General features: G+C 36.6%; 5 protein-coding genes, 1 long non-coding RNA gene and 2 pseudogenes across 14 annotated transcripts; 4 read left to right on the top strand and 4 right to left on the bottom strand.

The window, feature by feature from the left end:
* Positions 1-23: 23 nt before the first annotated feature.
* Positions 24-1,131, bottom strand: LOC104720198 (putative F-box protein At4g22165 pseudogene; annotated as a pseudogene).
* Positions 1,132-1,223: 92 nt separating this feature from the next.
* LOC109126816 (putative F-box protein At4g22165 pseudogene) lies at positions 1,224-2,716 on the top strand (annotated as a pseudogene).
* Positions 2,717-2,847: 131 nt separating this feature from the next.
* LOC104718097 (uncharacterized) lies at positions 2,848-3,969 on the bottom strand. Its single transcript, XR_756344.3, has 4 exons — positions 3,711-3,969; positions 3,544-3,639; positions 3,346-3,466; positions 2,848-3,264 (listed from the first exon to the last, which is right to left on the bottom strand). It is a non-coding gene; the product is annotated as an uncharacterized LOC104718097 (long non-coding RNA).
* A 38-nt stretch (positions 3,970-4,007) lies between these two features.
* Positions 4,008-5,711, bottom strand: LOC104718098 (uncharacterized protein At4g22160-like). 2 transcript variants are annotated; one of them, XM_019230487.2, is made up of 2 exons: positions 4,992-5,643; positions 4,008-4,113 (listed from the first exon to the last, which is right to left on the bottom strand). In XM_019230487.2, the coding sequence occupies exons 1-2, from the start codon at positions 5,624-5,626 to the stop codon at positions 4,110-4,112; spliced, it is 639 nt and encodes a 212-aa protein (XP_019086032.1). In that variant the 5' UTR covers positions 5,627-5,643; the 3' UTR covers positions 4,008-4,109. The 2 variants fall into 2 exon arrangements, with proteins under 2 accessions (XP_019086032.1, XP_019086031.1); XM_019230486.2 differs by lacking the exon at positions 4,008-4,113 and adding an exon at positions 4,679-4,902 and having other exon boundaries at positions 4,992-5,711.
* Positions 5,627-7,556, top strand: LOC104722819 (plant UBX domain-containing protein 3). The gene is made up of 4 exons (XM_010435771.2): positions 5,627-6,180; positions 6,408-6,693; positions 6,781-6,876; positions 7,063-7,556. The coding sequence occupies exons 1-4, from the start codon at positions 6,032-6,034 to the stop codon at positions 7,441-7,443; spliced, it is 912 nt and encodes a 303-aa protein (XP_010434073.1). The 5' UTR covers positions 5,627-6,031; the 3' UTR covers positions 7,444-7,556.
* A 470-nt stretch (positions 7,557-8,026) lies between these two features.
* LOC104718102 (chromatin remodeling protein EBS) lies at positions 8,027-11,098 on the top strand. 4 transcript variants are annotated; one of them, XR_015568222.1, is made up of 6 exons: positions 8,303-8,668; positions 9,435-9,777; positions 9,873-9,941; positions 10,075-10,468; positions 10,695-10,756; positions 10,873-11,098. XR_015568222.1 is itself a non-coding variant. In XM_010435775.3 (6 exons), exons 1-5 carry the CDS (start codon positions 8,572-8,574, stop codon positions 10,719-10,721), a joined length of 675 nt encoding a protein of 224 aa, XP_010434077.1. In that variant the 5' UTR covers positions 8,303-8,571; the 3' UTR covers positions 10,722-10,756; positions 10,873-11,098. The 4 variants fall into 4 exon arrangements, 2 of the variants coding, with proteins under 2 accessions (XP_010434075.1, XP_010434077.1); XM_010435775.3 differs by having other exon boundaries at positions 10,075-10,213; XM_010435773.3 differs by having other exon boundaries at positions 8,027-8,668; positions 10,075-10,213; positions 10,695-11,098.
* A 16-nt stretch (positions 11,099-11,114) lies between these two features.
* On the bottom strand, positions 11,115-15,484 carry LOC104718101 (protein STRUBBELIG-RECEPTOR FAMILY 8). 2 transcript variants are annotated; one of them, XM_010435772.3, is made up of 15 exons: positions 15,089-15,484; positions 14,492-14,624; positions 14,322-14,393; positions 14,153-14,218; positions 14,002-14,073; positions 13,840-13,911; positions 13,685-13,756; positions 13,529-13,594; positions 13,379-13,444; positions 12,745-13,279; positions 12,397-12,668; positions 12,176-12,311; positions 11,961-12,100; positions 11,706-11,862; positions 11,115-11,607 (listed from the first exon to the last, which is right to left on the bottom strand). In XM_010435772.3, exons 1-15 carry the CDS (start codon positions 15,186-15,188, stop codon positions 11,455-11,457), a joined length of 2,112 nt encoding a protein of 703 aa, XP_010434074.1. In that variant the 5' UTR covers positions 15,189-15,484; the 3' UTR covers positions 11,115-11,454. The 2 variants fall into 2 exon arrangements, with proteins under 2 accessions (XP_010434074.1, XP_087324616.1); XM_087468490.1 differs by having other exon boundaries at positions 14,734-15,409.
* Positions 15,485-22,699: 7,215 nt separating this feature from the next.
* On the top strand, positions 22,700-26,965 carry LOC104718103 (hyperosmolality-gated Ca2+ permeable channel 1.2). 4 transcript variants are annotated; one of them, XM_010435779.2, is made up of 10 exons: positions 22,700-22,767; positions 23,502-23,852; positions 24,057-24,215; positions 24,327-24,462; positions 24,557-24,658; positions 24,806-24,925; positions 25,024-25,445; positions 25,558-26,128; positions 26,218-26,451; positions 26,533-26,965. In XM_010435779.2, the coding sequence occupies exons 2-10, from the start codon at positions 23,539-23,541 to the stop codon at positions 26,788-26,790; spliced, it is 2,316 nt and encodes a 771-aa protein (XP_010434081.2). In that variant the 5' UTR covers positions 22,700-22,767; positions 23,502-23,538; the 3' UTR covers positions 26,791-26,965. The 4 variants fall into 4 exon arrangements, with proteins under 4 accessions (XP_010434081.2, XP_010434080.2, XP_010434079.2 ...); XM_010435778.3 differs by having other exon boundaries at positions 22,713-23,220; XM_010435777.3 differs by having other exon boundaries at positions 22,713-23,158.
* The last annotated feature ends 158 nt before the right edge of the window (positions 26,966-27,123 follow it).

Raw genomic sequence — 27,123 nt, forward strand, 5'->3', positions numbered from 1 at the left:
GTGCAGTAGCTCCATCCTCTGTGTCTCGAGATTGAAGAGAAATATATTACTTGTATTGTTTTCATGACTACAACCGAAATAGATGGAGTTTCTATTGAGTCACTCAATGTCATTGGCGGGCACAGTGATGCCTAGATCCAAAAGCATTGCCTCGTCACCCAAAGAATCAACCTTTTCACAATAATAAGCCTCAAAGAAGACTGATGATTTTGAAATTTTGAAAACCCTGAAGGACAAGGTGAGAGAGTTAGGACTCCATATCTTTTCAACCTTGAGGACTTTTCCTGTTAATGTAACCACAAGTTTTGTCTCAGTAACGAACCATAAGTTACTTAATGGAACAGGACGAACACCTGTAGAAGTTATTTTTATCTCGAAGTTTATCACCTCAAAAGTTTTGTTGTCCTCCACTCCAGAAAAATCTAAGATTTGGAAAGTACCAGTGTATTTGGGTAAGCAGTAAAGCTTGTGATCCTTGTAAACCATGTCACAATGGTCACAGCAATCTGAAATTTCGGGAATCTGATTCCACGAGGTATCTCCTTTCTTGGCAGAAACCACAAACCAATCTCGAAGTTCCCACAGAACTATATAATCTTTTGATTCCTCGTCGATCCAAAACACAGCGGATCCTATAGTCATAGCTTCGGACTTGCCCCGGTAATGATCATGTGACATGTGAAACCAATCATGTATGGTTCGTTTTACCTTTATCTCGCCAAGTTGTGACTCCACAGGAGGAAGGTTGATCCTCTCGAGGGTGAATAGGTTCAAAATATAGAGATTATATTTTGAATCTTGCATAAGGAGCCAACTTCCATAAGTTGCAATACAAACACTCTTTGCAAACTCAACACCAAGATCTTGTGTTTTGTAAAGTCTGTCTTTTTCCCCAGGATTGAACAACGTGCATGAAGAAGAACTGTTGTTGTTGTTGTTTTTGTCATTCGGGAAGAGAATCAACCAAGGGACGATCTGATTTTTGGGCACAGAGTGTCTGGAGGCAGAGTACCAAGACGAACACACCGATTTAGCTCGTTGGAAATTAACAAAGTTGAGGCGTTGGAAAACTAAGTTCAAGAGATCTAGAGGAAGCTCCGACCAGGTTTTAGGGTTAGGGTTCTTCTCCATGGTAAATATTGAGAGAGGCGGAAGATATCTCTACAAAAAAATATATTACGAACCAAAATGATTGAAGAATATAATACATCTCCAATACATTTATGGCGAGCTATACAGACTGGGCTGATGAGGCCCATAGAAAAGATGACCTCAATCCTAGTATTGGTTGGAGTAAGAGTGTAAAGACGGGTCTAGGTTATATAAATACTATAATAAATACGGAACATCTCTGCTGGTAAGACAAAACATTTGATCTTAAGTTTTCATGGAGAATAAGCATAACCCTAATTTTCTCTGAGCAGATGCATCCAGTTACTGGTCCGATCTTCCTATAGATCTCTTGACTTCAGTGTTGGAGCCTCAGCTTTGTTAATTTCCAACGAGCTAAATCCGTATGCTCTTCTTGGTACTCTGCTTCCAGAGAAGTCATATCCGAAAACCATCAGATCCTTTGGCTGATTCTCTTTCCGGAAGAAGACGAAAACAACAACAATTCATGCACGTTGTTCAATCCCGAGGAAAAACACAAACTCTACAAAACGCAAGATCTTGGTCTTGAATTTGCCAAGAGTGTTTGTCAAGCAACCTATGGAAGCTGGCTCCTTATGAGAGATCCACGGTATAATCTCTACATTTTGAATCTTTTTACACACGAAAAGATTGATCTGCCATCTGTGGAGTCACAACTTGGAACAACAAAGATTAAGCGAGGTTTAGATGATTGGTTTCTCGTTTCTAATGATCAATTCGAAAGGAAGGTCAAAGATTTTGGTGTGGGATCCCCTGTGATTTGGATTGACGAGAAAACCAAAGAAGATTATATAGTTCTTTGGGGACTTGGAAGTTGGTGTGTGTTTTATGCCAAGAAAGGAGATACCTCGTGGAACCAGGTGCCGGGATTATCGCATTGTCTTCACATGGTTTACAAGGATCACAAGCTTTACTTCTCTACCACCATAAATAGTTTCACAATCTTAGATTTTTCTGGAGAGATTCCTCAACAAACCTTTCAATGTGATATGCAGCTGTTTAGATTTGAGCTTCGTCGTAGCCATAGACTAAGTAGTAGACTAAGTAATGCATGGTTCTGCTGAGACAAAACTGGTAGTCACAGTAACAGGAGATGTCCTCAAGGTTCAAAGAATGATAAGACCTAGGTCTGGATCCGAGTCTTTCCGTGTCTACAAAGTTTATTCATCAGCAGGGTTCCCCATATATGAACAAGTTGATTCTTTGGGCGATGAGGCAATGCTTCTGGATCTAGGTGTCACTGTACTCGTGGATAAAGAAGTTGAGGGACTCCATAGAAATTCCATCTATTTCAGTGGTAGTCAAGGAAAGAAGAGAAATGGTATCTTTATCTTCAATTTCGAGACACGAAAGATGGAGTCGCTACAAAAATTTGATTGTTCGTCAGTTCAACTCTCTAGAGCTCGATGGTTCTTACCAAGTTTCAAGCGTACATGATTATGTTTTCCTCTTCAATATGTTCTTTGGTTATTGTTGTTTTAATCAAATATTTTGTCTTACTTTTTATTCGGTTTCTTTTTGAAATTTGATATTGTTCCCCCAATCAATGTACCGGCTACACATTCTAGTTTACCCAAACCAGAGAAAAGTTTCTTTCACACCGATGTTGATTGATGATCACTTGGAGATTGTGGGCATCGAGGAAATCTTTGTGCAATCCACTGATCCGGTAAGAAAGTCGTCTACTCCTATATATAGCTCGATTTATACTATTAATTATAGACTAGAAAAAAAAACCATTAGGTTATTTACAACAACGAAAAAATACCACATAAACGGGATGTCATTTTTCAACATGAGAGGACAAAAAAAAAATATACAATAAAATTTCTTACCCGTGGGACTCTCACTATAGAATAGCCGGTGTCAACAATTGCTGCACAACCCTCGGCGCAAAGATCAGTTTGTTCCCCTCCGATGTGTATTGTCCCCATCACGAACTCCCAATAAACATTCTGTGTTACAGGAACATAGGCGTGCGACCCTTTAAAGTGGGCTTGATCGTATCCACCAAAAATGATAACTCCATTTTCTTCATCTTGTGGGTTGTAATATTTTAACCAAATGGAGAAAATGTGCTGTTGAATCAAACCTTGTGTTCGCATGTTCTCCCTATATAGTATAGCATAAAAAGATTTATCAGTGTTAGTATAGTATAATGCTAAAGGATACAGCTGTAAAAAAAATACTTACCAAAGAGGGACCGAACGTTTCACAGAATTCTCTTGGAATCCCAGCCCAAGAATACCATCTAAAGGCATATATTGAATTGTGTATTTTTTCCACCTGCTTCGTTATTAGCCTCTATGAATTGCTGAATGTAAAAATGCGTAAAGTTAAACAAAGTAAATGAAACCAATTATTAACGATGTTCAAGGTCAATATTCTTACTTGTTTTTGCACAACCATTTGACCTTATAGTAATATCATCTATGCTCAAGAATCCTTCTATACGAGTACCCTCATAGGGGATTGTTACGGGTTCTCCTGTAAGATTTATAATTAGATTATGGGATATTGAGAAAATAAAAAAACATGAGTAGGAAGATGTACCGTACGTTCTTTACATAGGTCGACGACTCGCTGGATATATATGCCATGACCAAGGTTACAGGCCAATTTACACCAGGTACCCATATATCAGAAACCTTGGTGGAAAAATCCTGCTTAAAAGCAATAGCGACGTTGCGTATTACGGTGAGCTAGGTCTGGGTACACCATCCCGAACTTTCCGTGTCTTTTTCGATAGGTACCAGAAAGGACACCGAAAGTTTTGGATGGTGTACCCAGACCTATCTCACCGCAACGTCCCTATTGCTTTTAAGCAGGATTTTTCCACCAATGTAAGTAATTGATTTTGGCTGTTTGATGATCTTCTTGAGATCAATTTTGATTGTAGCAGTGGCGTATGATGATATGATCAACAACAATAGGATAGAAGTTAACTTACCCATAGTTTAGCTGATAAGAAATAAAAAAAAAAGAGAGATCAAGACGTGAGAAACTGAGAACTATATGGAGATGTATTTAACTATATTAACATGTCATGTTTACTATATGACTTAACCAATTCATACTTAATTTTGAAGAACATGAACAGCATACAGTTTCTGATTGTTAGTTTACAAATTGAGGTTTGGTGGTATATTATTGTATGTGTATTGTTGTAATTAAAAAAAAAAAAAAAAAAATCAGATTCACACAACGTTTCTCTCTCTCTTGTCCACGTCTTACTCTGTTTTTGAACAAAGTCAAAGTTAGTTACTAAACAGAACAACTTTGGTTACAGCTTACAACCGTAAACTGTGCAATTTCTCTTACAAGTGAAACGTTTGTTGTATTATATGGAAGAAGAACCAATATCTTTCAACAGTGAATGAGGAGGGTAGGCTACATGCCATCAAGAGCTCGAGGCCAAACTTGCTACATGGTCCCTTCTTAGGAGGAAGGCACATTTTCATATGTATAAGCTCGAGTTGTTAAATCCTCGCTATGCCTAACGTTCATTTAGAATTAGAAGAAAGGGTACTAAACAACACACCTTCTATTAGACTTTGTATTAGTAAAATTATTCATTAGAGGTTGAACAAAAGAGTAAAGAAGTATCCTCCCTCGAAACACATAAAGAGTAAACAAAACATAAGACAGTTTGACCTTTTGACTTTGACGTTTTTGTAATTTTTTCAGGTCAAAGAGTTCCAAAAAGTCAGGTTAAGTTGAAGTTATCCCAACAAAGCTAATTTCTTTTCCCTGCATTCATTACAGAACCTTTGTTAATGTTTTCTCTAGTGTGGATCTTTTAACGGTGAAGGGGGTGCTTTTGAGTTTAATTGATTTACCTTGAGGTGGAAGAGGAGGACTCACCGTGTTCTTCAGCTTCTTCTGATCTCTTTCTCTTCCTCCCCTCCGGAGAAATATTCTGTTCTCCGACGAGTAACGACGCCGTCGCTTGCAAATGAGTCTCAAGCACCATCCGAGTCAACTCTACTTCCATTTCCAACCTCCTCTTCTCAGCTTCCAACCTCGCTGCTTCACGAGCCTTGATCATCTCCATCTCCGCCAATTCCGTTCGAAGCAGAGAGTCAGACAAGACCCTTACGATCGCCGACAGTCCTGTGTAAGTTGTCGAGTCAGAGCTTATGTTCGACTCGGTCCCGGAATCTAAGCTCGAGTTTGACTCAGTCTCTGAGTCGGAGCTATGAGGAACATTAGAGCCATCTTTACCCGACAACTCACCGTCGGTCGTTTTGTTCTCCGACGTAGAGGTTTGGCTCCGGCGGAGTCTTGCCGACGACTTACCCATAATAAAGTCCGCAAGAAAGGAGAGAGACAGTGGAACATGGGTTCTATTGTTTGGTTTTTTGATTCTTTCCAACTTTAAAAGCTGATTAAGACTAAAGTGGTTCCACTTTCGAGTAAAAAAGCAAGCATTATTCACTTTCTCAAGTAGTGTAGGTCTACGAAACTTGTTCATAGATTCATCAATTGCTTACAAGAAAAAAAAAAACAAAAATTTGTTAACTTTATCGCTACTAAAATTCGCTTAAAAGATTATTCGGAAATAATACAAAAAGGTGTTCTCTATTTTTATAATTTCTCAAACGCTAAATAGCAAAAAAAAAAAAATTATTAAATTAATCCTGATTTGTTTCTCGCTAAGCACACGCGCACAAGCGAGAATGCGTAAGAATTAACAAAGGCACAAGTCAGTAACTAGATTCCACGCGCTTGGTTAGCGCGTAATGCTTATTAGTGCATTGTTTCATAGTTAGTTCGATTTTAATTCCTCTTAATAATTCTCTCTCTCTCTCTCTCTCTCTCTCTCTCTCAAATTCGTTTCCTTTTTGCTTTTTTTTTTTCCGATCAAAGCAGCGGAGATATGTCGTCTAAGGACAAGAAACCGTCGAAGCCAACGAGTGGTCGGACTGGTGGTATCCGTACGCTTTCCGATCTGAACCGTAGATCAGGACCTGATTCCGATAGTGACTCCGATGGACCTCAGGAGTATTTCACCGGTGGTGAGAAAAGGTCGGTGCTTTTTTTTAAAACCCTTAATCTCAAGATTTCAGATTCTTGAATCCGAGGGTTTATATATTCATGAGATTGTTTCAGTTTAGTAATTAATTACTCAGTGTTTTAGTTGAGGATTAGTATGATTTGGTAAAAATGTTGAAACTTGATTGGATCTTTGTAGTGGTATACTTGTTTGTTCAGGAACATTCAGAAACTTGATATGATCTTTGTGTGTGTTGCAGTGGTATGCTTGTTCAGGATCCTACGAAAGAACCGAAACACGATGATGTTGATGAGATTTTCAATCAAGCAAGGCAACTAGGAGCTGTTGAAGGACCTCTTGAGCGTCCTTCAAGTTCTAGAAGTTTTACTGGAACCGGGAGGTTGCTTTCTGGAGATAGTGTGCCGACCGCTCTTCAACAGCCTGAGCCTGTGATTCACAATATTATTTTCTGGTCTAACGGATTCACTGTTGATGATGGACCTTTGAGGAAGTTGGATGATCCTGAGAACGCTTCGTTTCTTGATGTAAGTGTGGTGCTTTTGTTTGGTTGTAGCTTACAGTTTTAGCTACTGATTTTCAATGTTTGGAATGATTTGTTTTTGTTATTGCAGAGCATTCGAAAGTCTGAATGCCCAAAGGAGCTTGAGCCTGCTGATAAAAGAGCTCCGGTACATGTCAATCTAATGAGAAGAGAGGAGAAATGCCCCGTGAGTCCTCTTTGCTTTCTTTATGACGTCTTTGGTTTGGTGTTTAGCCTATTAGAGTGTTTAATCCAAAGTATTTCAGTTTATGAATGATAATAACCAAATTAACCTACTATGGACTGGCTCAGTTCGGTATTGAGATGCAGTAACTACTATGGTAACAACACTGAAACATTTTTGCTTCTATAGGAGCGGGAGAAACCTAAGGTTGCATTTCAAGGAGTCGGAAGGACTCTAGGTGGTGCCAGCTCATCAACAGCTTCAAGTCTAGACAACCTAGTATCCGAGGTAGCAGCAGTTTCATCACCGTCACAGAGTTTTGTAGTAGATGAAACTCTTCCATCCACATCGATCCAGCTTAGGCTCGGTGATGGGACACGTATAGTGGCTAAGTTCAACAACCATCACACTGTCAACGACATTCGTGCGTTCATTGAGTCTTCTCGACCAGGGAATGCAATCAATTACACACTACAGGTCATGGGGTTCCCACCAAAGCCACTTACTGACCCTTCTCAGACCATTGATCAAGCCGGTCTCGCAAATTCTGTTGTCATTCAGAAATTCTAGAAAAATTTCGTTTTTTTTTCTTCTTTTCTTCTTATATTCATATGCATTAGAGAGAGATTTTAAAAACTTGGTAACTGTACTGAAATTATATTAAAAAAAATGTTTAATCCGCATATTGTGGCAAAAAGAAGAACAAAAAAACATATGGTCTCTCTGTTTTTTATTCTTCGTTTGAAAATGTGTTCACTTCTATACTTGTTACATATATGATATATCACATCTGAGTGGAAATTTTAGTTACAAAGTTTTCCTTTAATCATGTGCAAGCTCTAACAATTTATCAAATCTCACATATGATTTTGGGTTTTAGTAAAGTTCAATCTAAATAATTAGTAGTATATGACAGTTTGGTATATCAAAAGAAATATCATTGAACTTTTGATTAAAAATATTCATGTTATTGGTGTGCCAAACTGGCTGTTTTGGACTTACGTAAATCCATGATTAATTTAGTTTTCATTCACTAATCTTTTGTTTCATCAAACACCAAAACTGATGATTTATTTAGTAAAATTTTTTTAGCCGAAAGATTAAACACGCGTGGTATATATAAAACATTGATCTTTTGTCAGTATAGCTCTCTAACAACATGATAACATAAAAAAAAACTTAGATGAGTGATGAGTGATGACCATGAAAATCAAATTAAATTTGCGTACTTTTTTTATTTTACCTCTTTTTATCTGCACAAATATCTCGATCCAAATTCCAAAAACGACAGTAAATTTTTTGAAAATCATTCACTTTTTTCCCAATTTTACGGTAAAAGTCAGTCGCAGGAAAAAGTAACAAAATTTCCAAATTTGTTAATAAGAGAAAATAAAAAAAAATAAAAGGGCAAAAAAATAAATTGGGCTTTGGCAACAACAACAACAGTAAAACTCTCAAATTTGCAAATGACTCATCTTCTTCACCTGGAGAGAATCTAGGGTTCCAGATTTACTCTCTTCGTCTTCCTCTCTTCTCCCCTTCACTCTGATTTCACTTTCTTCCTCCTCATACCCATCGATCTAAACATCCTAATCTTCTCAAAAGCCCCAATCTTTTTATACATTTCCGGCAACCCAAAAAAACCTTACCTTTTTTTTTTTTTTTAATTCCGGTTTGAAAAAAAAAACCCTAGCTTCCATGGCGAAAACTCGACCTGGTGTCGCCTCGAAAATTAAGCCGGGGAGGAAGGAGCTGGACTCTTATACCATCAAGGGCACCAACAAAGTTGTGAGAGGTGGTAGTCTTATTTTTATCCTTCTCTTATCGTCACTTGTTTAAATTTAGACATTCTTATGCATGTTTTTTGGGCATTTGAGGGCTCAATTGTATTTCTAGGAAGGAAGGGAATGATTGAGAGCTTAGATATGGAGTCTGTGTCGTTCAATGTCTGCTTGTGTGTGTTTTAGATGCATCCTTGTTTTTGGTTCTTTGTGTAGCTGTTAACTGTGTATGTCACTGCTCTGTAGATAGGATTTTGAATGTGTTTGGTTTGTGCTATGGCGAAAAATGTGATATTTGGTAGCTCTCGTTGTTTAATCAAAGCTACATTTCAGTGAATTGTTTTGATTTTGGGGTTTTTATCTGTAAATTTCCTTACTTTTTTTGGTTTCTAGAAAAGAAGTTTGTGTTTAGGTGGTTGAATGTGAAACATGGACCCTTTCTTTTGTTTGGTTTTGGTACTTAGATTCATTGCATCTCTATCATCTGCATTGTAGCTCGTTATGTTTCTTGACGCAACAATATGAGCTTCCACATGTGAAATGTTCCTTTTTTTTCTTTTCCTGACTAGGTGCATGTGTTATGGTCTAGGCATTTTTAGTAGAAGGGAGTGATGACTTTTAAATATGCAACCCATACTTTTGTTCATTTTGTTTTTAACCTTTTGTAGCTGAAAGAATGCTAGTTAGCTGTCTAGTGTTACTAGTGTACAAAAGTCGCAAGCTTTCATATCAATTTACTAATGTTGGGCATGAACTAATCTTTGAGGTTATTTTCTGCAGTGGGGGATTGTGTGTTGATGCGCCCATCGGATGCTGGTAAACCACCATATGTGGCCCGTGTCGAGAAGATTGAAGCTGATGCTAGGAACAATGTGAAGGTGCACTGTCGATGGTATTACCGTCCTGAGGAGTCCCTTGGTGGTAGGAGACAATTTCATGGAGCCAAAGAACTTTTCTTGTCTGACCATTTTGATGTTCAAAGCGCACACACCATTGAGGGAAAATGCATTGTTCACACCTTCAAAAACTACACGAGGCTTGAAAACGTTGGTGCGGAGGATTATTATTGTAGATTCGAGTACAAGGCTGCTACTGGCGCTTTTACCCCTGATCGAGTTGCTGTGTAAGTAGATAAATAGTAATCAGTTCAGAATTAACTCTTCTTACCTGGAGTTTCCATGATGTTTATTATTTTGTGGCTTGTTTTTGCTTCTGAAGGTACTGCAAATGTGAAATGCCTTATAATCCAGATGATCTCATGGTGCAATGTGAAGGCTGCAAAGACTGGTAAATGTTGATATATGTCTTTCTATTAACTTCCTTTTATTTCAATGGAAAAGAGAGTTAGGTTTCTGTTTTTAAAATTGCAAATTCTTTTCCACAAATTTTTGATAATAAGCATCACAATTCGATGTTGTAGGTACCATCCGGCGTGTGTTGGCATGACGATTGAAGAAGCAAAGAAGCTTGATCACTTTGTGTGTGCTGAATGCAGTTCTGATGACGATGTCAAAAAATCTCAGAACGGGTTTAATTCTTCTCCAGCTGATGATGTCAAGGTCCGCTTGTCTCTCTCTAGTCATCTCCTATATAGTTCTATCACTTTAATAACTTTAGCCTCTACCCCTCTGTGTGCAACCGTGTCATTGACTTGCAATTGAGATCTGGGAAAAGTTACGAAACCAAATTTATGCAATGGCTTAATGGTGCTTGCTGAGTGGGGAATGGCCAGAAAGATACAATTAATTGTTCTTGGTCCTGTAAGGATCTTAAGGTTCCTCCAGGTCTAGCTGCAAAACAATCTGTCTGTTAAGGTTGTCAAAGGTCCATTTTGTAATGCTTCTACTTCCATGCACTTGAGCATTCTATAGATATCAGAGTTAGAAATCTCTATGACTGTTAAGTGAAAGAATGATTTCAAATCGCCTTTCCACGATAGTAGCTTCTGAAATGTCTGGCACTCAAAGGAACCCTTGTTTTCTTCCTGTTTTGTGCCCAAAAGCTTGTCACTGATGTTAACAATGCTGTTGTTGTCTTCAGGTGGAAACGAAGCGCAGAAAAAGATAAACGCGGGTTCATGAAGATAAAAGCCACAGGGGATGGTAAGTTATAATTTGGAAGCTCTTTGGTGCAGATTTTAGTAAGTTAGGGTTTTATCTTTGTCGGTCTTTGTCGTGGTGGTTGTGATGATGTTTGTATGGTGCGTTCCAAAACTTAGAATATGTGAAAGCAGGAGAGAGATCGGAGAGATGATGAAGAAGATTATGTTGGCAGAGTCGGTTGTATAGACTTCCCGTGGGGTTTAAGTTAACTTTAGGTTTGTTTATTATGGTCTGTTGTTTCGTCTGATGAGAGCAGATGAACATTAACATCAGATCGATCTTCTCACTTCTTCCTAATCATGTTTCACTTTCTTAAAGTATCAAACCAGTTTTTCTAAATTATTCAACAGCCAAAATCTTAATCAGGCAAAATTTGAAATATTATTAGCTGCAACTTGCAACCAAGGTTTCAGACTTGATTATTCGAGCAAAACAAAAGGAAAAAAAAAGTACAAGAAAGATGATTGTAACATGGTTATGTACTCTAATTTGACTCTCACAGAAATACACAAACATACAAGTTCTTAGTTTCGTCTGCACTGCACCAAGATGGTTTCTTTACTTCACCACCCCGCATCCCTTGGATCAGATTCTCTTTATGTATTTGAGGAAAACTCTCAGTCTCTGGAGTTTTCAAACTGCTTTTTAGCTTCCAATGCAGAAATGACTCGAGCTTAAATGTTGATTTGGATCATTACTCAGAATGAGATATCAACGTGCTCGTGTTCAGGTGTCCTGTACGAAAATCCAGTGTCATCACTAGATCTTCGTTTGACAACACTTGCTCTTTGAACTAATCTCACTAGTTGCTGTACCACCTCTGACATTGGAGGCCTGAACTCTGGTTCCGGCTAAATCAACAAACAAACAGAGAGATACGGTTACGTTACAAAACCATTCTGCTTTTTGTTCAACTCGGACATTATCAAGAGTTTGGATGATATTATACCTGAATACAGAGAGCAATGATATCCGCAAAACGAGACAGTGACTTAGCTGGATACATGCCATTAAGAGAAGGATCAACCATTTTAGACAAAGCATCTATATCGTGAAGCTGCGGTGTAGCCCATCTCACTAGTGATTGCTCTGCTCTCGTCCTTGAGCTATCAAACACACATACAAAAAACACAAATCACTTGAGTAAAATCAAATCCATGGCTTTTGTACAACATTGGCTACTAAAAATATGAAAAAAAGAAACCTGTCAAGAGGCTTCCGACCAGTTAGGAGCTCAAGCATTACTACTCCAAAAGTGTATACATCACTTTTGACAGTATAAACTCCCGACAATGCAAACTCTGGAGCACTATATCCAAATGAACCCACTATTTGAGTTGAAACCTGTTGACATACATAAACCATGAAAGACTTATAAACAGCAGTAGCTCAAAATCTGATTCTTCCTATTGTTATTACCTGTCTCTCAGTGTTAGGTGTCAAAGCAGCTAAACCACTGTCTGATAAGTGAGGATTAAGTTCTTCATCTAGCAATATATTCGCCGATTTGAAGTTTCTATGTACAATTGAAGGCAAACAAACTTCATGCAAATACCTGTTACAACAACAACAGAAAAATAAACTCCGGTTTAACATGAATGTTGCTCATTAAAGAGATAATCATAACAATTTGCACATACTCTAAAGCCTTGGCAGTTCCAAGTGCCACTTTAACACGCGCATTCCAAGTAAGATTCATGCTTCTATCATCATTCATGTGAAGCGTATCATCTAGATTCCCATTTCCCACGTATTCATAGACTAGAAGACGTTGACCATGCTCGGTGCAGTATCCAGCCAAGGGAACAATGTTTGGATGTCTCAAGCGTGACATGTTTGAAACGGCTTCTAAGAAGTTATCTTCTTCTTGTAATGAAAGTGCTACATTATCGATCTTCTTAATCGCCATTATCTAGAAACAGGTTACACACAGAAACTTAGTCTAAAGAAAGCATCTTAGTGTAGAAACCTATCAAGTTATAATTTACCTTTCCATTGGGGAACTCTGCTCTATAGACACGGCCTAAAGAACCTTCACCAATGATGTTTTCTTGACTAAAGCTGTTTGTTGCTACTTGCAGAGAGCAAACAGTGTATTGTGAAGCAGTAATTGGAGATCTTATTCTACTAATTGACCCGTTTTTCATAACCCGATCAACTGTTACTTTTTCTGCAGGCGAAGACTTGAAGTCTGCAACGGATGCTACAATTCTTACCCTCTGCTCTTGCGTCTCAGTTATTCCACTAAGTGGAAGACTTCTTTGATCAGCTCTTGTGCTTCCTCCAACTTTTCTTTTTCTCTTGTGAAGGTACAAGTAAAGAAAAAGTGCTATAATACCAGCAACGAATAGAGATCCGAACACTATACCAGTGACTACTCCACCAGACAAACCCTTTTCAGACTCTGAAGATTTCTCTTCAGTACCAATTTTAGGTTTCTTAGAACCAGAAGGTTTCCCTTTTTTGCCAGGTCTGTCTGGTTGAGGAGAGGCAGGGACGTTATCAAAGGAGTTACCATCATATCTGTTTCATTTAGGAATATCAAAGACATGAACTTACAGTTTAAACTGAAAGCAAACTCCAAAGTAAAGAACTTAACAGGTTTGTTTTTTGAAAGCTTACATTATGGTCTGAATAGAGCTAAGCTCCTTAGGTATGGATCCATTGAAATGATTGTTTGCAACATTTCTGCCAAGAAAACACATAGGGTAAGTGTGATTGGGAAATTATATAATGTATTTGTTTCTTTCCTCTACTTGAAATGAGACTTACAGAGTTTTCAAAGGTAAACCCGAGAGAACAACGATGGAACCTGTAAACTGATTGTTCTGAACATAACTGTCACAAATGAAGATATCATCATCATAAGGAATTCCCTTTGGCACTTCTTAATTCGCGTTGCAACAATGAAAGTCTGAAAGCACTCACAGAGCGGAAAGTTTGGACACTGTACTTAAAGAACTCGGAAGATCGCCACTGAAGTTGTTGTGAGAAAGGTCCCTGAATAAAACAGCAATAGATCAATGGAAACTAGAAACTTGGCAGTGATGACTATGATAAAGAGATTGGTAAAGAGATCTTACAAGGTTGAGAGTGATTTATGATTGGCAAAGATATCTCCTATCGGCATTGAAAGTGAATTACCACTTACATTCCTAAACAATAACATTTCACAGTTTAATACCTGGACAAAAAGAAGTATGCAAGACATCTCACAATCTATGGTTCTATAATAGCAAACTCACATATATGAAAGAGAACCCATTGCAGATATGGAATATGGAAGGTTACCACTTAGGTTGTTTCTCGACAGATTTCTGCATTACAATTTCTGTCAACTGTTAGTTTCAAAGTGAACACTGTGAGTAAATACTATAAGAACAAACACATCCTTACATGCTTGTGAGATTCGGTGGCAATTGATATGGAAGTGTATCATGGATGCTGTTACCACTAACATCCCTGTAACCAAAATGAGAGAGAGACCAAAGTTGTTAAATCAAAATCTTAAAAACACACAAAGATCAAACAAACAGAAAAACAGAGAAAATTCCAAAGCCAATACAATTTTCTGAGTGACATTAGGTCTGAAAGCAAGTATCCAAGAGTGCCAGAGACTCCTAAATCCGATATATCTCTGTTCCAATCACAACAACAACAAACATAAGACATTCCAGAATCAATCAAATCCATGCAAGTAGAAATTAAAAAAAGTTCAAAAGCTGATTTTCTTACATAGTGACAACTGCTGAGCCTTCACAAGTAATCCCTCTCCATGACTCTCCACATGGATCACCACCACCATTTTTCCAATTGGTTAGCTGTGAAGGACTATTCAGTGAAGTATACAAAACCTGAAGTGCTTGAACTGCAATAAGACCAATAAGAAGAGAACAACTCATATGTCAGTCAAATGAAACTCATCAAAGGATCTATAAAGAACCAAGAAAAAATCTACCATAAAGTTACTATTTTACCTTTTTGAGCTAAAAAAAAAGTAAAAACATGTGAGTGAAGAAGAAAGATCTTAAATTTGGTGCCTTTTTTAATTTTGCCAACCGGCATTATCATTTCCATTTTCCCATTAGTTCCGGCGGCTTCTCAGGAAACAGATTGCCTCAAAATCATCAAAATCTTTACATTAATGCAAAACTCATCAAAACAGAATCTAAAAAGGGTTTTATCATCTGAATCTAAAGTAATCAGCTTTACTAAAACCCATCAATCTCAGGTTCTCAAATCACAAAGAGAAGATCCCAAACAAAAAGAGATGATCAAAAAACAAAGTAAGAAGAAAAAGTCACAAAAATCATAAAAAGCTTAATACTTTACCATCAGATGGATCAGTAACACAACGAACAAGAGAGAATCCAGAGATCGAAGCGAAGAAGAGAAGCAAAAAAGTGAACATAGCTCTATCTCCAGAAGCCATTAGCAGTGTCGGTGTGTTTGATCACGTACGAGGAGGAGGAGGATTAAGAAACATCTCCATGAAAGGGTCCAAAAGAAAGAATAGACAGTGACAGAGAAGAAGAAGAAGAAGAAGAAGAAGAAGAAGAAGAAGAAGAAGAAGAAGAAGAAGAAGAAGAAGGAGGAGAAGAAGATGAGTAACAGTGAGTGGGGGTAGTAGTAGTAGTTAGAAGAAGCATCGCCATTAAAGAAAGGGATAGGTAAGTAGTAGTAGTAAGAGAAGAGAGAGAGAGATTTGATTCCAAAGGTTTGCTCGAGTTATGAAGAGAGAGAAAACTATATTATTTTTTTAATTTCTAAAAATATTATTTTAATTTCTGTAATATTATTTTAATTAAAAACCTCTGTTTCTTCGTAGATTCATCATATGTTCATTAATTTGATAAAGACGTATTTAAGACTTCATTTAACTTATAATGCAAGATTCTTAATACGAATGATTATACAAGTCTTTTTATATTCTATCTTATTGTTATTATAATTGTGTGATTGAGATGAGATTGTTGAATTTCTTGACCCATTTTGATGATAAGTGATCTCTGACTTGTGTTTGTTGGTGTTTGTGTCGGTGGGAGTTTGGAATTTGCTCTTATTTTTCTATATATTATAAAGTTTTTGAAGTATATGTAATTAAGGAATTACTATATAATATAAAACAGATTTTGAATAATATTTAAAATTGGGAGTAAAAAAAATAGTAAATTTGGGGGGAGGCAACATTTGACTCGCGTTCTTTTTGGGTTATTTTTGCCTTTTTCTCTCTCTGTCTTGTACTTTTGCTTTTTCCAAAGCCTTTTTTATTTTGTGATTCTCTCTAGCTACTTGTGTTCTTGCATTCCTTATAAGTACACCACGTCTTCGAGTTAACTTCACACATTTCATTTGGTTACCAATATAATTTGTACTTGCTATACTGTTCAAAGCTTTCGGAATAATTTCATCATTTTTTTTTCCTAATTTGATTAATTCAGTTGACCTACTAATTCATAACATTGTACGACATAAAATGTAAATGAAATTTGCCAAATTGGGTTTTTATTGGTGAGAAAGATAAATCACATAGATATTTAAGTTGGCTGACTTTATTAAGCAGTGATTTGACAAATTATAAACATACAAATAAATTGCAAGAAAAAAAACACGTGAAGGTTGTTATAGTTTGCAAGGTTTTTTTTTTTGTTTTTAATAACTTTAGAGAGAATTATTTTGTAAAGATCATATAGAGAAGCAAAAAACGAAAACGACATACATTTATGGACAAAAGTATATCGTGAAAACGACTAATAATAGAACTAACATAGAGATATATAGTAGTAAAAAAATATATTGTCCACTCATGAAATCCATGAGCATAATGTTACCTTTTGGCCTGTTCTCATGTTATATTATTTTTTTGTACTTTTATGAAAAATTATGATTCCTCCTCTATAGTCACAGGAGTTATTTTATTTATTAATCAATGAGTGTGTGTACATGTATATAAACTATATATGTATACAGTTATCAGAATTTATACTTAAAGGCTGAAAGTGAAATCATGTGTGGATCCAATCTGGCTTAATACACTATCTTATAATTATTATTGACAGGTGAAGAAGAACATCAATGATTATTAAATCATCCTTTACCCCATTTCATAATTGATTTTCTCTTTTCATTGTCTATATTGTTTTGTTTTTTTTTTCATACAAAAATTTTAAACGAGATTTGAATTTGAATGGTAGAACCATACATGATCTTATTACGGTCTTACCTAGAATAATTCGTTGGACACTGTAAAACATTAACTATTTTTGTGTGGTTTTATGTTATTTTGTCATGTAGTTTTATTCTTTTCAAATTATTACTATTATATTGTAACTGAAATAAATAATTATTATCTTCTGTATTGTCTTAGTGAATTCTTAAAAAAAAAAAACAAAGAACTAAAGGGATATATGGAAGAATTTAGACTGCATGCTTGTTTAATGTATTGGAAGAAAGACTTTATTCCATGGAATGAAATCCCGTGATCTTGTCTTGGATTCTTTCAACGTGAAATATATATAAATAATAATGTATACAAAGTGTTACTGTTGCATGAAATCGTAACTTATTTGGAACAAGACTTGCATGGAGCGAAGAAAACTCATATTACTGTTGCATGAAATCGTAATGTATACAAAGTGTTAATGTTGGAACCCCAACAGTAACCGATTCTTGTTCAAATAATTGGTTAGTGTTTGATTCGATTTCTTCTGCGAACTATTTGGGATTTCAGTTTTTTTGAACTAGAAGATGCAACGCCCGACGTCATGGGAGGTGCCTCTAGAACATTGTTGAGGTTCTGCCAAATTGAATGTTTTTGTTAGGATAGTACAAGATAGAGATATTCTCCTCGTCGAATCGTATATAAACGACAATGTGAATGATATAGTTAATAGAATCACCACCATAAAAACATATTCAAGTGGTTAAGCAGTGTGTAGAGTGTGCAGAGACAAATTTGAACTAGAAGATGCAACACTCGACATCATGGGAGGTGCCTCTAGAACATTCTTGAGGTTCTGCCAAATTGAATGTTTTCGTTAGGATGGTACCATATAGAGATATTCTCCTCGTCGAATCGTACATAAACGACAATGTGAATGATATAGTTAATAAAATCACCACCATAAAAACATATTCAAGTGGTTAAGCAGTGTGTAGAGTGTGCAGAGACAAATTTGAACTAGAAGATGCAACGCCCGACATCATGGGGGTCCCTCTAGAACATTCTTGAGGTTCTGCCAAATTGAATGTTTTCATTAGGATGGTACCAGATAGAGATAATTCTCCTCGTCGAATCGTACATAAACGACAATGTGAATGATATAGTTAATAGAATCACCACCATAAAAACATATTCAAGTGGTTAAGCAGTGTGTAGAGTGTGCAGAGACAAATTTGAAATAGAAGATACAATGCCCGACATCATGGGAGGTGCCTCTAGAACATTCTTCAGGTTCTGCCAAATTGAATGTTTTCGTTAGGATGGTACCAGATAGAGATATTCTCCTCGTCAAATCGTACATAAACGACAATATGAATGATATAGTTAATAGAATCACCACCATAAAATCATATTCAAGTGGTTAAGCAGTGTGTAGAGTGTGCAGAGACAAATTTGAACTAGAAGATGCAACGCCCGACGTCATGGGAGGTGCCTCTAGAACATTGTTGAGGTTCTGCCAAATTGAATGTTTTTGTTAGGATAGTACAAGATAGAGATATTCTCCTCGTCGAATCGTATATAAACGACAATGTGGATGATATAGTTAATAGAATCACCACCATAAAAACATATTCAAGTGGTTAAGCAGTGTGTAGAGTGTGCAGAGACAAATTTGAACTAGAAGATGCAACGCTCGACATCATGGGAGGTGCCTCTAGAACATTCTTGAGGTTCTGCCAAATTGAATGTTTTCGTTAGGATGGTACCAGATAGAGATATTCTCCTCGTCGAATCGTACATAAACGACAATGTGAATGATATAGTTAATAAAATCACCACCATAAAAACATATTCAAGTGGTTAAGCAGTGTGTAGAGTGTGCAGAGACAAATTTGAAATAGAAGATACAATGTCCGACATCATGGGAGGTGCCTCTAGAACATTCTTCAGGTTCTGCCAAATTGAATGTTTTCGTTAGGATGGTACCAGATAGAGATATTCTCCTCGTCAAATCGTACATAAACGACAATATGAATGATATAGTTAATAGAATCACCACCATAAAAACATATTCAAGTGGTTAAGCAGTGTGTAGAGTGTGCAGAGACAAATTTGAAATAGAAGATACAATGCCCGACATCATGGGAGGTGCCTCTAGAACATTCTTCAGGTTCTGCCAAATTGAATGTTTTCGTTAGGATGGTACCAGATAGAGATATTCTCCTCGTCAAATCGTACATAAACGACAATATGAATGATATAGTTAATAGAATCACCACCATAAAATCATATTCAAGTGGTTAAGCAGTGTGTAGAGTGTGCAGAGACAAATTTGAACTAGAAGATGCAACGCCCGACATCATGGGAGGTGCCTCTAAAACATTCTTGAGGTTCTGCCAAATTGAATGTTTTCGTTAGGATGGTACCAGATAGAGATATTCTCCTCGTCGAATCGTACATAAATGACAATGTGAATGATATATTTAATAGAATCACCACCATAAAAACATATTCAAGTGGTTAAGCAGTGTGTAGAGTGTGCAGAGACAAATTTGAACTAGAAGATGCAACGCCCGACATCATGGGGTCCCTCTAGAACATTCTTGAGGTTCTGCCAAATTGAATGTTTTCATTAGGATGGTACCAAATAGAGATATTCTCCTCGTCGAATCGTACATAAACGACAATGTGAATGATATAGTTAATAGAATCACCACCATAAAAACATATTCAAGTGGTTAAGCAGTGTGTAGAGTGTGCAGAGACAAATTTGAAATAGAAGATACAATGCCCGACATCATGGGAGGTGCCTCTAGAACATTCTTCAGGTTCTGCCAAATTGAATGTTTTCGTTAGGATGGTACCAGATAGAGATATTCTCCTCGTCAAATCGTACATAAACGACAATATGAATGATATAGTTAATAGAATCACCACCATAAAATCATATTCAAGTGGTTAAGCAGTGTGTAGAGTGTGCAGAGACAAATTTGAACTAGAAGATGCAACACTCGACATCATGGGAGGTGCCTCTAGAACATTCTTGAGGTTCTGCCAAATTGAATGTTTTCGTTAGGATGGTACCAGATAGAGATATTCTCCTCGTCGAATCGTACATAAACGACAATGTGAATGATATAGTTAATAGAATCACCACCATAAAAACATATTTAAGTGGTTAAGCAGTGTGTAGAGTATGCAGAGACAAATTTGAACTAGAAGATGAAACGCCTGACATCATGGGAGGTGCCTCTAGAACATTCTTGAGGTTCTGCCAAATTAAATGTTTTCGTTAGGATGGTACCAGATAGAGATATTCTCCTCATCTAATCGTACATAAACGACAATGTGAATGATATAGTTAATAGAATCACCACCATAAAAACATATTTAAGCAGTTAAGCAGTGTGTAGAGTGTACAGAGACAAATTTGGCCATGATGAAATTAGTCAGAAACTAGATATGTTTTTTGACGGCATACCTTGTCAAAATCACGAGGTAGTAGTCGCTTATCTGCATGAATACTTATTTGGAATAATAATGTATACAAAGTGTTATTGTTGCATGAAAACGTTACTTACTGTAATATATAGATATCACAATCAGAAATTCATTTAGATGAGTTGTTGAGCTAATCATTTCAAACAATTGCATGCAGCGAAGAAAATTACAATCACATTAACTACATGTTTTCATATGTCGACCTTCTAACGAGTTTTTGATTTGTTGATGCATCAAAATCACTGATATTTGTGAAGGACAAACTAAAGATGTGATTGGAGCTTTCTATATAGTTACAACTAATATATTTCCAAATAGAGTACCTATAAGTGTATTCTACCTGAAACCACATTTTAAAGTTAGTATATATGCTTTTCAAATACTTGATTTCGGAATAATTTCCTGTTTTACAATGAATCATGGAAAATGAGTTTTTGTTGTTCATGATTATAACTTATCATACCTAATCACTTATAGAGATGAATACGAAAGTTTAACAAGTTACAACAACAAATATAAGTGAGGACATGCCAAAGTTATTGTCGAGGAAATGAAAACGAAACTGTATATAAATCATTGAAGAAAACAAAGCAAGTCCGTTGAACTGAAAAAAAATAACCTCTGAGCAACCAAACCAATTTGGTTGGAAGGATATGAAAATTTGTTCATCTTGCGCCCCTACTTAGGTCTATTTGAAAAGGGCCTTATTGGACTTCGGCCCATAATTTTATAAGTTTGCTATACATTTATACTAATGTCCGGATAATATCGAAGCGGTATGAAGTTTTTCCTCTCGAACCAATTTCAGATTCGATATGTTTTTGGAGCATCGTTTGTGACGTAATGACATTTCGTAATTTTTTTTTTCTTTTTTGTAATAAAGGTCATCGTTTGACGTTTGTGAAGTTTGGGATCAATGTTTTGACAAAACATTGAAGATTTATTTTCTCGTGATGTATACTTGTAAACCTAAAATCTTTTGACCGATCGAATCAAACTGGTTTTAATATTAGTAGCATATTAGTGGGTTCGAGATTCGAACTGAAAATATCCATGCACGTATAATGATGGTCGTGGCCACTAATAAGGTGAATGAAATTATATAAGTTGCTAGAATCTATTCTCCAAAGTTCAATAATTCAACAATTTCGTTTTTTTCTTCTTTCTTTTCTTTCGTTTATATTTGACTCCATTTTATATTTTAGTGGAGTATGAAAGAACACCGCATCTTGCATGATTATCATCATCAGCATAAAGCTCAGACTTTAACAAAAATACATAATTACTCATTTAAGTATTGTCTTAAGAATCACCAGTCACACGTCCGCGAGTGCGGTCATTAATTACTAACCTGTGTCCCCACGATAAGCGCATGGCTTACCCAATCGTAACGCTAGAATCTCTAAAAAAGTTGGTACGTGCACTACACTGGCTCGGTTTGCGAGTGATCCAAAATATCTATCAAAACATTTTTCTGCCCGTTACAAAAAAGTCCATGTTTCAACTAACAAAACTTAGCTACCACTCAATAAATTCTCATTATGTAAAACGCCAAAAACAATTGTTTCCCGCTAAATGATATGGTTTACACAATAGAAACAATCATTGGACAAAACACTTATACTATTAACAAACAATCAGGTTGGTGACATTGTTAACTTCAACGAGCATAAGGATGAATACAAAAGAAACTTGTGAAAACTTGCTATTTTCGTGTGTTCTACTAAACTTAAAAAAATTGGTGATAAGTTCTCACTTGGCACTTACTTTAATCGACAAACCAATATCCCTAGATCAACATCCGAAGTGAGCAAACACTCTTGACATAGATAAACAAGAGAACCTCGGATTACATTTTATTGTTGTCTATTTTTTTCTTACACAGAAAAAAAAAACAGCATAAACAAACTCGAGAAGGAACATCAATGGATTTAATTTATTTGATAATTCAATAAAGGAGAAACCCACTTACTACAATTAGCAGCCAGACAATAATTATAAAATATATATATACGAAGAAAATGATTTTGCGTCTATATCACAATTGATTAAAAAAGCTAACACAAAGGAAGATTCAGAATTACTAATCTAATTCTTCTTAACATAATAATATAATCGACCGACTAAATTACTTTGTTTTAGTAGGTGAACTAACGTACGTAATAAGCCTTTCAACAAAAAAAAAAAAAAGCCCCCAACGGCACTAAGAATAAAATATTATTCCAAATATTAAAGAAAAAAGACGATAATAATGAAAATATATAAAAATTGATAACATTAATATATTAAGCCGATGAGCGTCATAACATTAAAAAAAAAAGCTCTGTTCGTCTTCTTCCTAGCGACTGTACGATCTCTCAAGCCTCAATCTCTTAAATACTATATCTTAAGCCCTTCGTAACTGCTTCTCTTATCAGTTTCTATAGCGACATTATCTTAAACAGTTCTTTAAAAAAAAAAAAAGTTTTTATTCCGTAGGTTTAGAAATTTCTTACCTTTCTATGAGGTTTTAGGATTTGTGTGTTGCGTGTTACTAACTAATCTCACTGAAGAGATGGATTAGAGGGAAAAGAGAAAGTTCTTAGCTTTGGATGTATCTCGAAGTGATCCAAAACAACTCTGTCTCTTATTATTCCACTCCTCTGCTTTAGGGTTTCTCTTCTCAACTTGCTTTCTCTCCTTATTTTAATTGAAATTACATCACTGGATCTCATTGTTGCGGTGGAGTGAATTTGAGGGTAGCTCACAAAAAGCTAACTTTTATTGATGCCCTTGAGTTGTTGTTGTTGTTTCATGGCTGGTACTTTTTTAATGTTTCTGTCAAAAAGATTCGAACTGCTTTGGAATTTTGATCTTCTTTGGGTTTGCTTCTAAAGTTTTGGCCTTTTACATGTTCTCTTATAATAACTACCTGGGGTTTCACTTAGATTCTGAAGTTGATGCACTCTGAATTGTGAAGTTTCAAAAGATTTTGATTTGGTTCTAAGAGTTTAGCTTCTTTAGTTGATTTCAAATCAGCAAAGTTTCAATTTTGAACTTGGGGTAGTAACAAGTTTGCTGCTTCTTTGTATTTTGTCACAGGTTGAATTGTCAGTTACGGGATCAAGACTATTAAGAAATGGCGACACTTCAGGATATTGGAGTATCAGCTGGGATAAACATCCTCAGTGCTTTTGTTTTCTTCATTATCTTTGCGGTTTTGAGGCTTCAGCCGTTCAACGATAGAGTTTACTTCTCTAAATGGTATCTCAAGGGGATAAGAAGCAGCCCTGCGCGTGGTGGTGCCTTTGCACAGCGTTTTGTGAATCTTGACTTCAGGTCTTATATGAAGTTCTTGAATTGGATGCCAGAGGCTCTGAAAATGCCTGAGCCTGAGCTGATTGATCATGCCGGTTTGGATTCAGTTGTGTATCTCCGGATTTACTGGCTGGGGTAAAGTTCTTCACTTTGTAGTTTTTTGGTTGATTTGGTCTTAATCCAATCTAATTGACAAAGTAGCAAAAGGGTCACTATTTTGTATGCTATTTTTAGCTGTAGGAAGAGTAATATATAAGTTTAGCAAAGGTTCAGGGAAACTTTTTTTTGTCTCCTTAATGATTTTATGAACATTGGCTTTTGTTTTCTTTATATGCGCAGGCTTAAGATCTTTGCTCCAATAGCAGTGCTTGCTTGGGCAGTTCTTGTGCCAGTCAACTGGACAAATAACACATTGGAGATGGCTAAGCATCTAAGGAATGTAACTTCCAGCGACATTGACAAACTATCTGTTTCAAATATTCCAGAGTATTCAGTGAGGTGCGTTAGACCTTACCATCTTTTAGTCTTTTATGTTTCCATCAGTCACAAATGTTGTAGTCAGGTAAAGTTTTGAGCTACAATGACTTGACTTTTTTCATGTTTTGACAGGTTTTGGACCCATATAGTAATGGCTTATGCCTTTACCATCTGGACTTGTTATGTTTTGATGAAAGAATATGAGACAATTGCTAACATGAGGCTCCAGTTTGTTGCATCAGAAGCTCGTCGACCTGACCAGTTCACTGTAAGACTCCTTTCTTTACCTTGGTTTGAACTTTAAATACTGAACAGAGTGTAAAGTTGTGGCCAACGATCTAATATGTTGGGATTTGTGATAGGTTCTTGTTAGAAATGTACCGCCGGACGCAGATGAGTCTGTAAGTGAACTGGTGGAGCATTTTTTCCTGGTCAATCATCCTGATCACTACCTGACACATCAGGCAAGTTCCTTAGAAGCTTTAAATTTGAAACCTTTTGAGTTTTCTTTGAATTATGATCTTCTTGAGAAAACATAACAAATGTTGTGAGACTATGCTAAGCTTCCTGAGTTCTGACTTTCATTAATTACGTCTAACTACAATATGTAGGTTGTATGCAATGCAAATAAGCTTGCTGATTTGGTGAAAGAGAAGAAAAAGCTGCAGAATTGGCTTGATTACTACCAGCTCAAATACGCTAGGAATAACACTCAGAGAATTGTGGTGAAGGTACCTTCATTTAAATTCTCAATCTTTATTTATTTATTATGACTGTCTTGTTATGTTCTATTAAGTTGACATTTTTTATGCTTTCCTCCACAAACCAGCTTGGCTTTCTTGGGCTATGGGGAAAAAAGGTTGATGCAATTGAACATTACATTGCTGAAATTGACAAAATATCAAAAGAGATTGGTAAAGAAAGGGAGGAAGTGGTGAATGATCCCAAGTCCATTATGCCAGCAGCGTTTGTCTCCTTTAAAACCCGATGGGCTGCTGCGGTTTGTGCTCAGACTCAACAGACACGAAACCCAACCCAATGGCTGACTGAATGGGCTCCAGAACCGCGTGATGTGTATTGGTCAAATCTTGCTATTCCATATGTTTCTCTGACAGTAAGGAGGTTGATCATGCATGTTGCCTTCTTCTTCCTTACCTTCTTCTTCATTATCCCCATCGCGTTTGTTCAATCTCTTGCTACCATTGAAGGGATTGAGAAAGCTGCTCCGTTCTTGAAGTTTATTGTTGAAGAGTGAGTTTCTTCTTCTTCTTCTTCTTCTTCTTCACATTCTATTTTATTGATGTTGAACAAACTGAAACATTACTAATGTTGGACTGACGATTGGTTTGGTTTTTTTATGCAGTAAATTCATGAAATCAGTGATACAAGGTTTCCTACCGGGTATTGCACTGAAGCTTTTCCTTGCCTTTCTTCCATCCATTCTGATGATCATGTCTAAATTTGAAGGCTTTACGTCGATCTCATCTTTAGAGAGACGATCGGCGTTTCGATATTACATCTTCAACTTAGTAAACGTCTTTCTTGCAAGCGTTATCACTGGAGCTGCGTTTGAACAGCTTAACTCTTTCCTCAACCAGTCCCCAAACCAAATCCCCAAGACCATTGGTGTGGCGATACCGATGAAAGCAACTTTCTTCATAACTTATATAATGGTTGACGGTTGGGCAGGAGTTGCTGGGGAGATTCTAATGCTGAAACCTCTGATCATGTTCCATCTTAAAAACGCCTTCTTGGTTAAGACTGAGAAAGACAGAGAGGAAGCAATGGACCCGGGAAGCATTGGTTTTAACACTGGTGAGCCTCGGATACAGCTCTACTTCCTACTCGGTCTTGTTTACGCTCCTGTGACACCGATGCTTCTTCCTTTTATCTTGGTCTTCTTTGCCCTTGCTTACATTGTGTATCGCCACCAAGTAAGTTTCTTATTCCTTCCTCAATTGGGTTGAACTTGTTTTAAAGCAGACTCTTGAACATCTTTTTTTTATTGTTCTGTTTCTGTTAGATCATAAACGTATACAATCAAGAATACGAGAGCGCTGCAGCGTTCTGGCCAGACGTTCATGGACGAGTCATAGCAGCATTGGTAATATCACAGTTGCTTCTGATGGGACTATTGGGAACAAAGCACGCTGCATTAGCTGCACCTTTTCTCATTGCTTTACCTGTGCTTACCATCGGTTTCCACCACTTCTGCAAAGGTCGTTATGAGCCAGCTTTCATCAGATACCCTTTACAGGTTTGTTGTTTCTTCCAACAGCCATTTCACATTTTAGATTCACCAATCATATACCAAATATGAATCATTCTTGTATTACAGGAAGCTATGATGAAAGATACATTGGAAACCGCAAGAGAGCCAAACCTGAACCTTAAAGGCTACTTGCAGAATGCATACATTCATCCGGTTTTCAAAGGCGATGAAGACGATGATGACATTGATGACAAGCTCGGGAAGTTTGAGGATGAAGCCATCATTGTTCCCACCAAACGTCAGTCGCGGAGGAATACTCCAGCTCCTAGCAGAATCAGTGGAGAATCTTCACCGTCTTTGCCCTTTAGTGGTAAACTAGTCTAAGAGAAGAAGATTTGCACATGATCAAATGAAAGTATATATGACATATTCTACTATCAATATGTACAGAGGAGAAAGAGAGAGAATATTTGCCTTAAGTTTGTGATGTTCATAATGGCTTAACGATTTTGTCGATGGGGTGATGACTGGTTCCTACAATAAAATATTTTTAAAACGATTTTGTTGTGGTTTAAATCATTATTTTAGCTTAAGTGTGTTGTATAGAAACTCTTTTTAATGTTTGTTTCGAAAGAAGATGAAAACTTTTTTTTTACCTTAGAAAATTAATAAATAAAATAATAGATTTTCTTAATACAAATACAATAAAACATGTAT

Source organism: Camelina sativa, chromosome 10 (assembly GCF_030686135.1).
Source record: "Camelina sativa cultivar CO46 ecotype springtype chromosome 10, ASM3068613v1".
NCBI lineage: Eukaryota > Viridiplantae > Streptophyta > Magnoliopsida > Brassicales > Brassicaceae > Camelina > Camelina sativa.

Coding starts and splice junctions, on each gene's coding strand:
- LOC104718098 (XM_019230486.2), bottom strand. CDS start 5,626: ATGAACAAGTTTCGTAGACCTACACTACTTGAGAAAGTGAATAATGCT. Junction 4,903..4,991: donor TCCTCCTCTTCCACCTCAAG/GTAAATCAATTA, acceptor TAATGAATGCAG/GGAAAAGAAATTAGCTTTGT.
- LOC104722819 (XM_010435771.2), top strand. CDS start 6,032: ATGTCGTCTAAGGACAAGAAACCGTCGAAGCCAACGAGTGGTCGGACT. Junction 6,181..6,407: donor TTCACCGGTGGTGAGAAAAG/GTCGGTGCTTTT, acceptor TGTGTGTTGCAG/TGGTATGCTTGTTCAGGATC. Junction 6,877..7,062: donor GAAGAGAGGAGAAATGCCCC/GTGAGTCCTCTT, acceptor TTGCTTCTATAG/GAGCGGGAGAAACCTAAGGT.
- LOC104718102 (XM_010435773.3), top strand. CDS start 8,572: ATGGCGAAAACTCGACCTGGTGTCGCCTCGAAAATTAAGCCGGGGAGG. Junction 9,778..9,872: donor ACCCCTGATCGAGTTGCTGT/GTAAGTAGATAA, acceptor TTGCTTCTGAAG/GTACTGCAAATGTGAAATGC. Junction 10,214..10,694: donor CTCCAGCTGATGATGTCAAG/GTCCGCTTGTCT, acceptor TGTTGTCTTCAG/GTGGAAACGAAGCGCAGAAA.
- LOC104718101 (XM_010435772.3), bottom strand. CDS start 15,188: ATGGCTTCTGGAGATAGAGCTATGTTCACTTTTTTGCTTCTCTTCTTC. Junction 14,625..15,088: donor TGTTACTGATCCATCTGATG/GTAAAGTATTAA, acceptor GTCTTATTGCAG/TTCAAGCACTTCAGGTTTTG. Junction 13,445..13,528: donor GGTTTACCTTTGAAAACTCT/GTAAGTCTCATT, acceptor TTTTCTTGGCAG/AAATGTTGCAAACAATCATT.
- LOC104718103 (XM_010435779.2), top strand. CDS start 23,539: ATGGCGACACTTCAGGATATTGGAGTATCAGCTGGGATAAACATCCTC. Junction 24,659..24,805: donor ATCACTACCTGACACATCAG/GCAAGTTCCTTA, acceptor TACAATATGTAG/GTTGTATGCAATGCAAATAA. Junction 26,452..26,532: donor TCATCAGATACCCTTTACAG/GTTTGTTGTTTC, acceptor CTTGTATTACAG/GAAGCTATGATGAAAGATAC.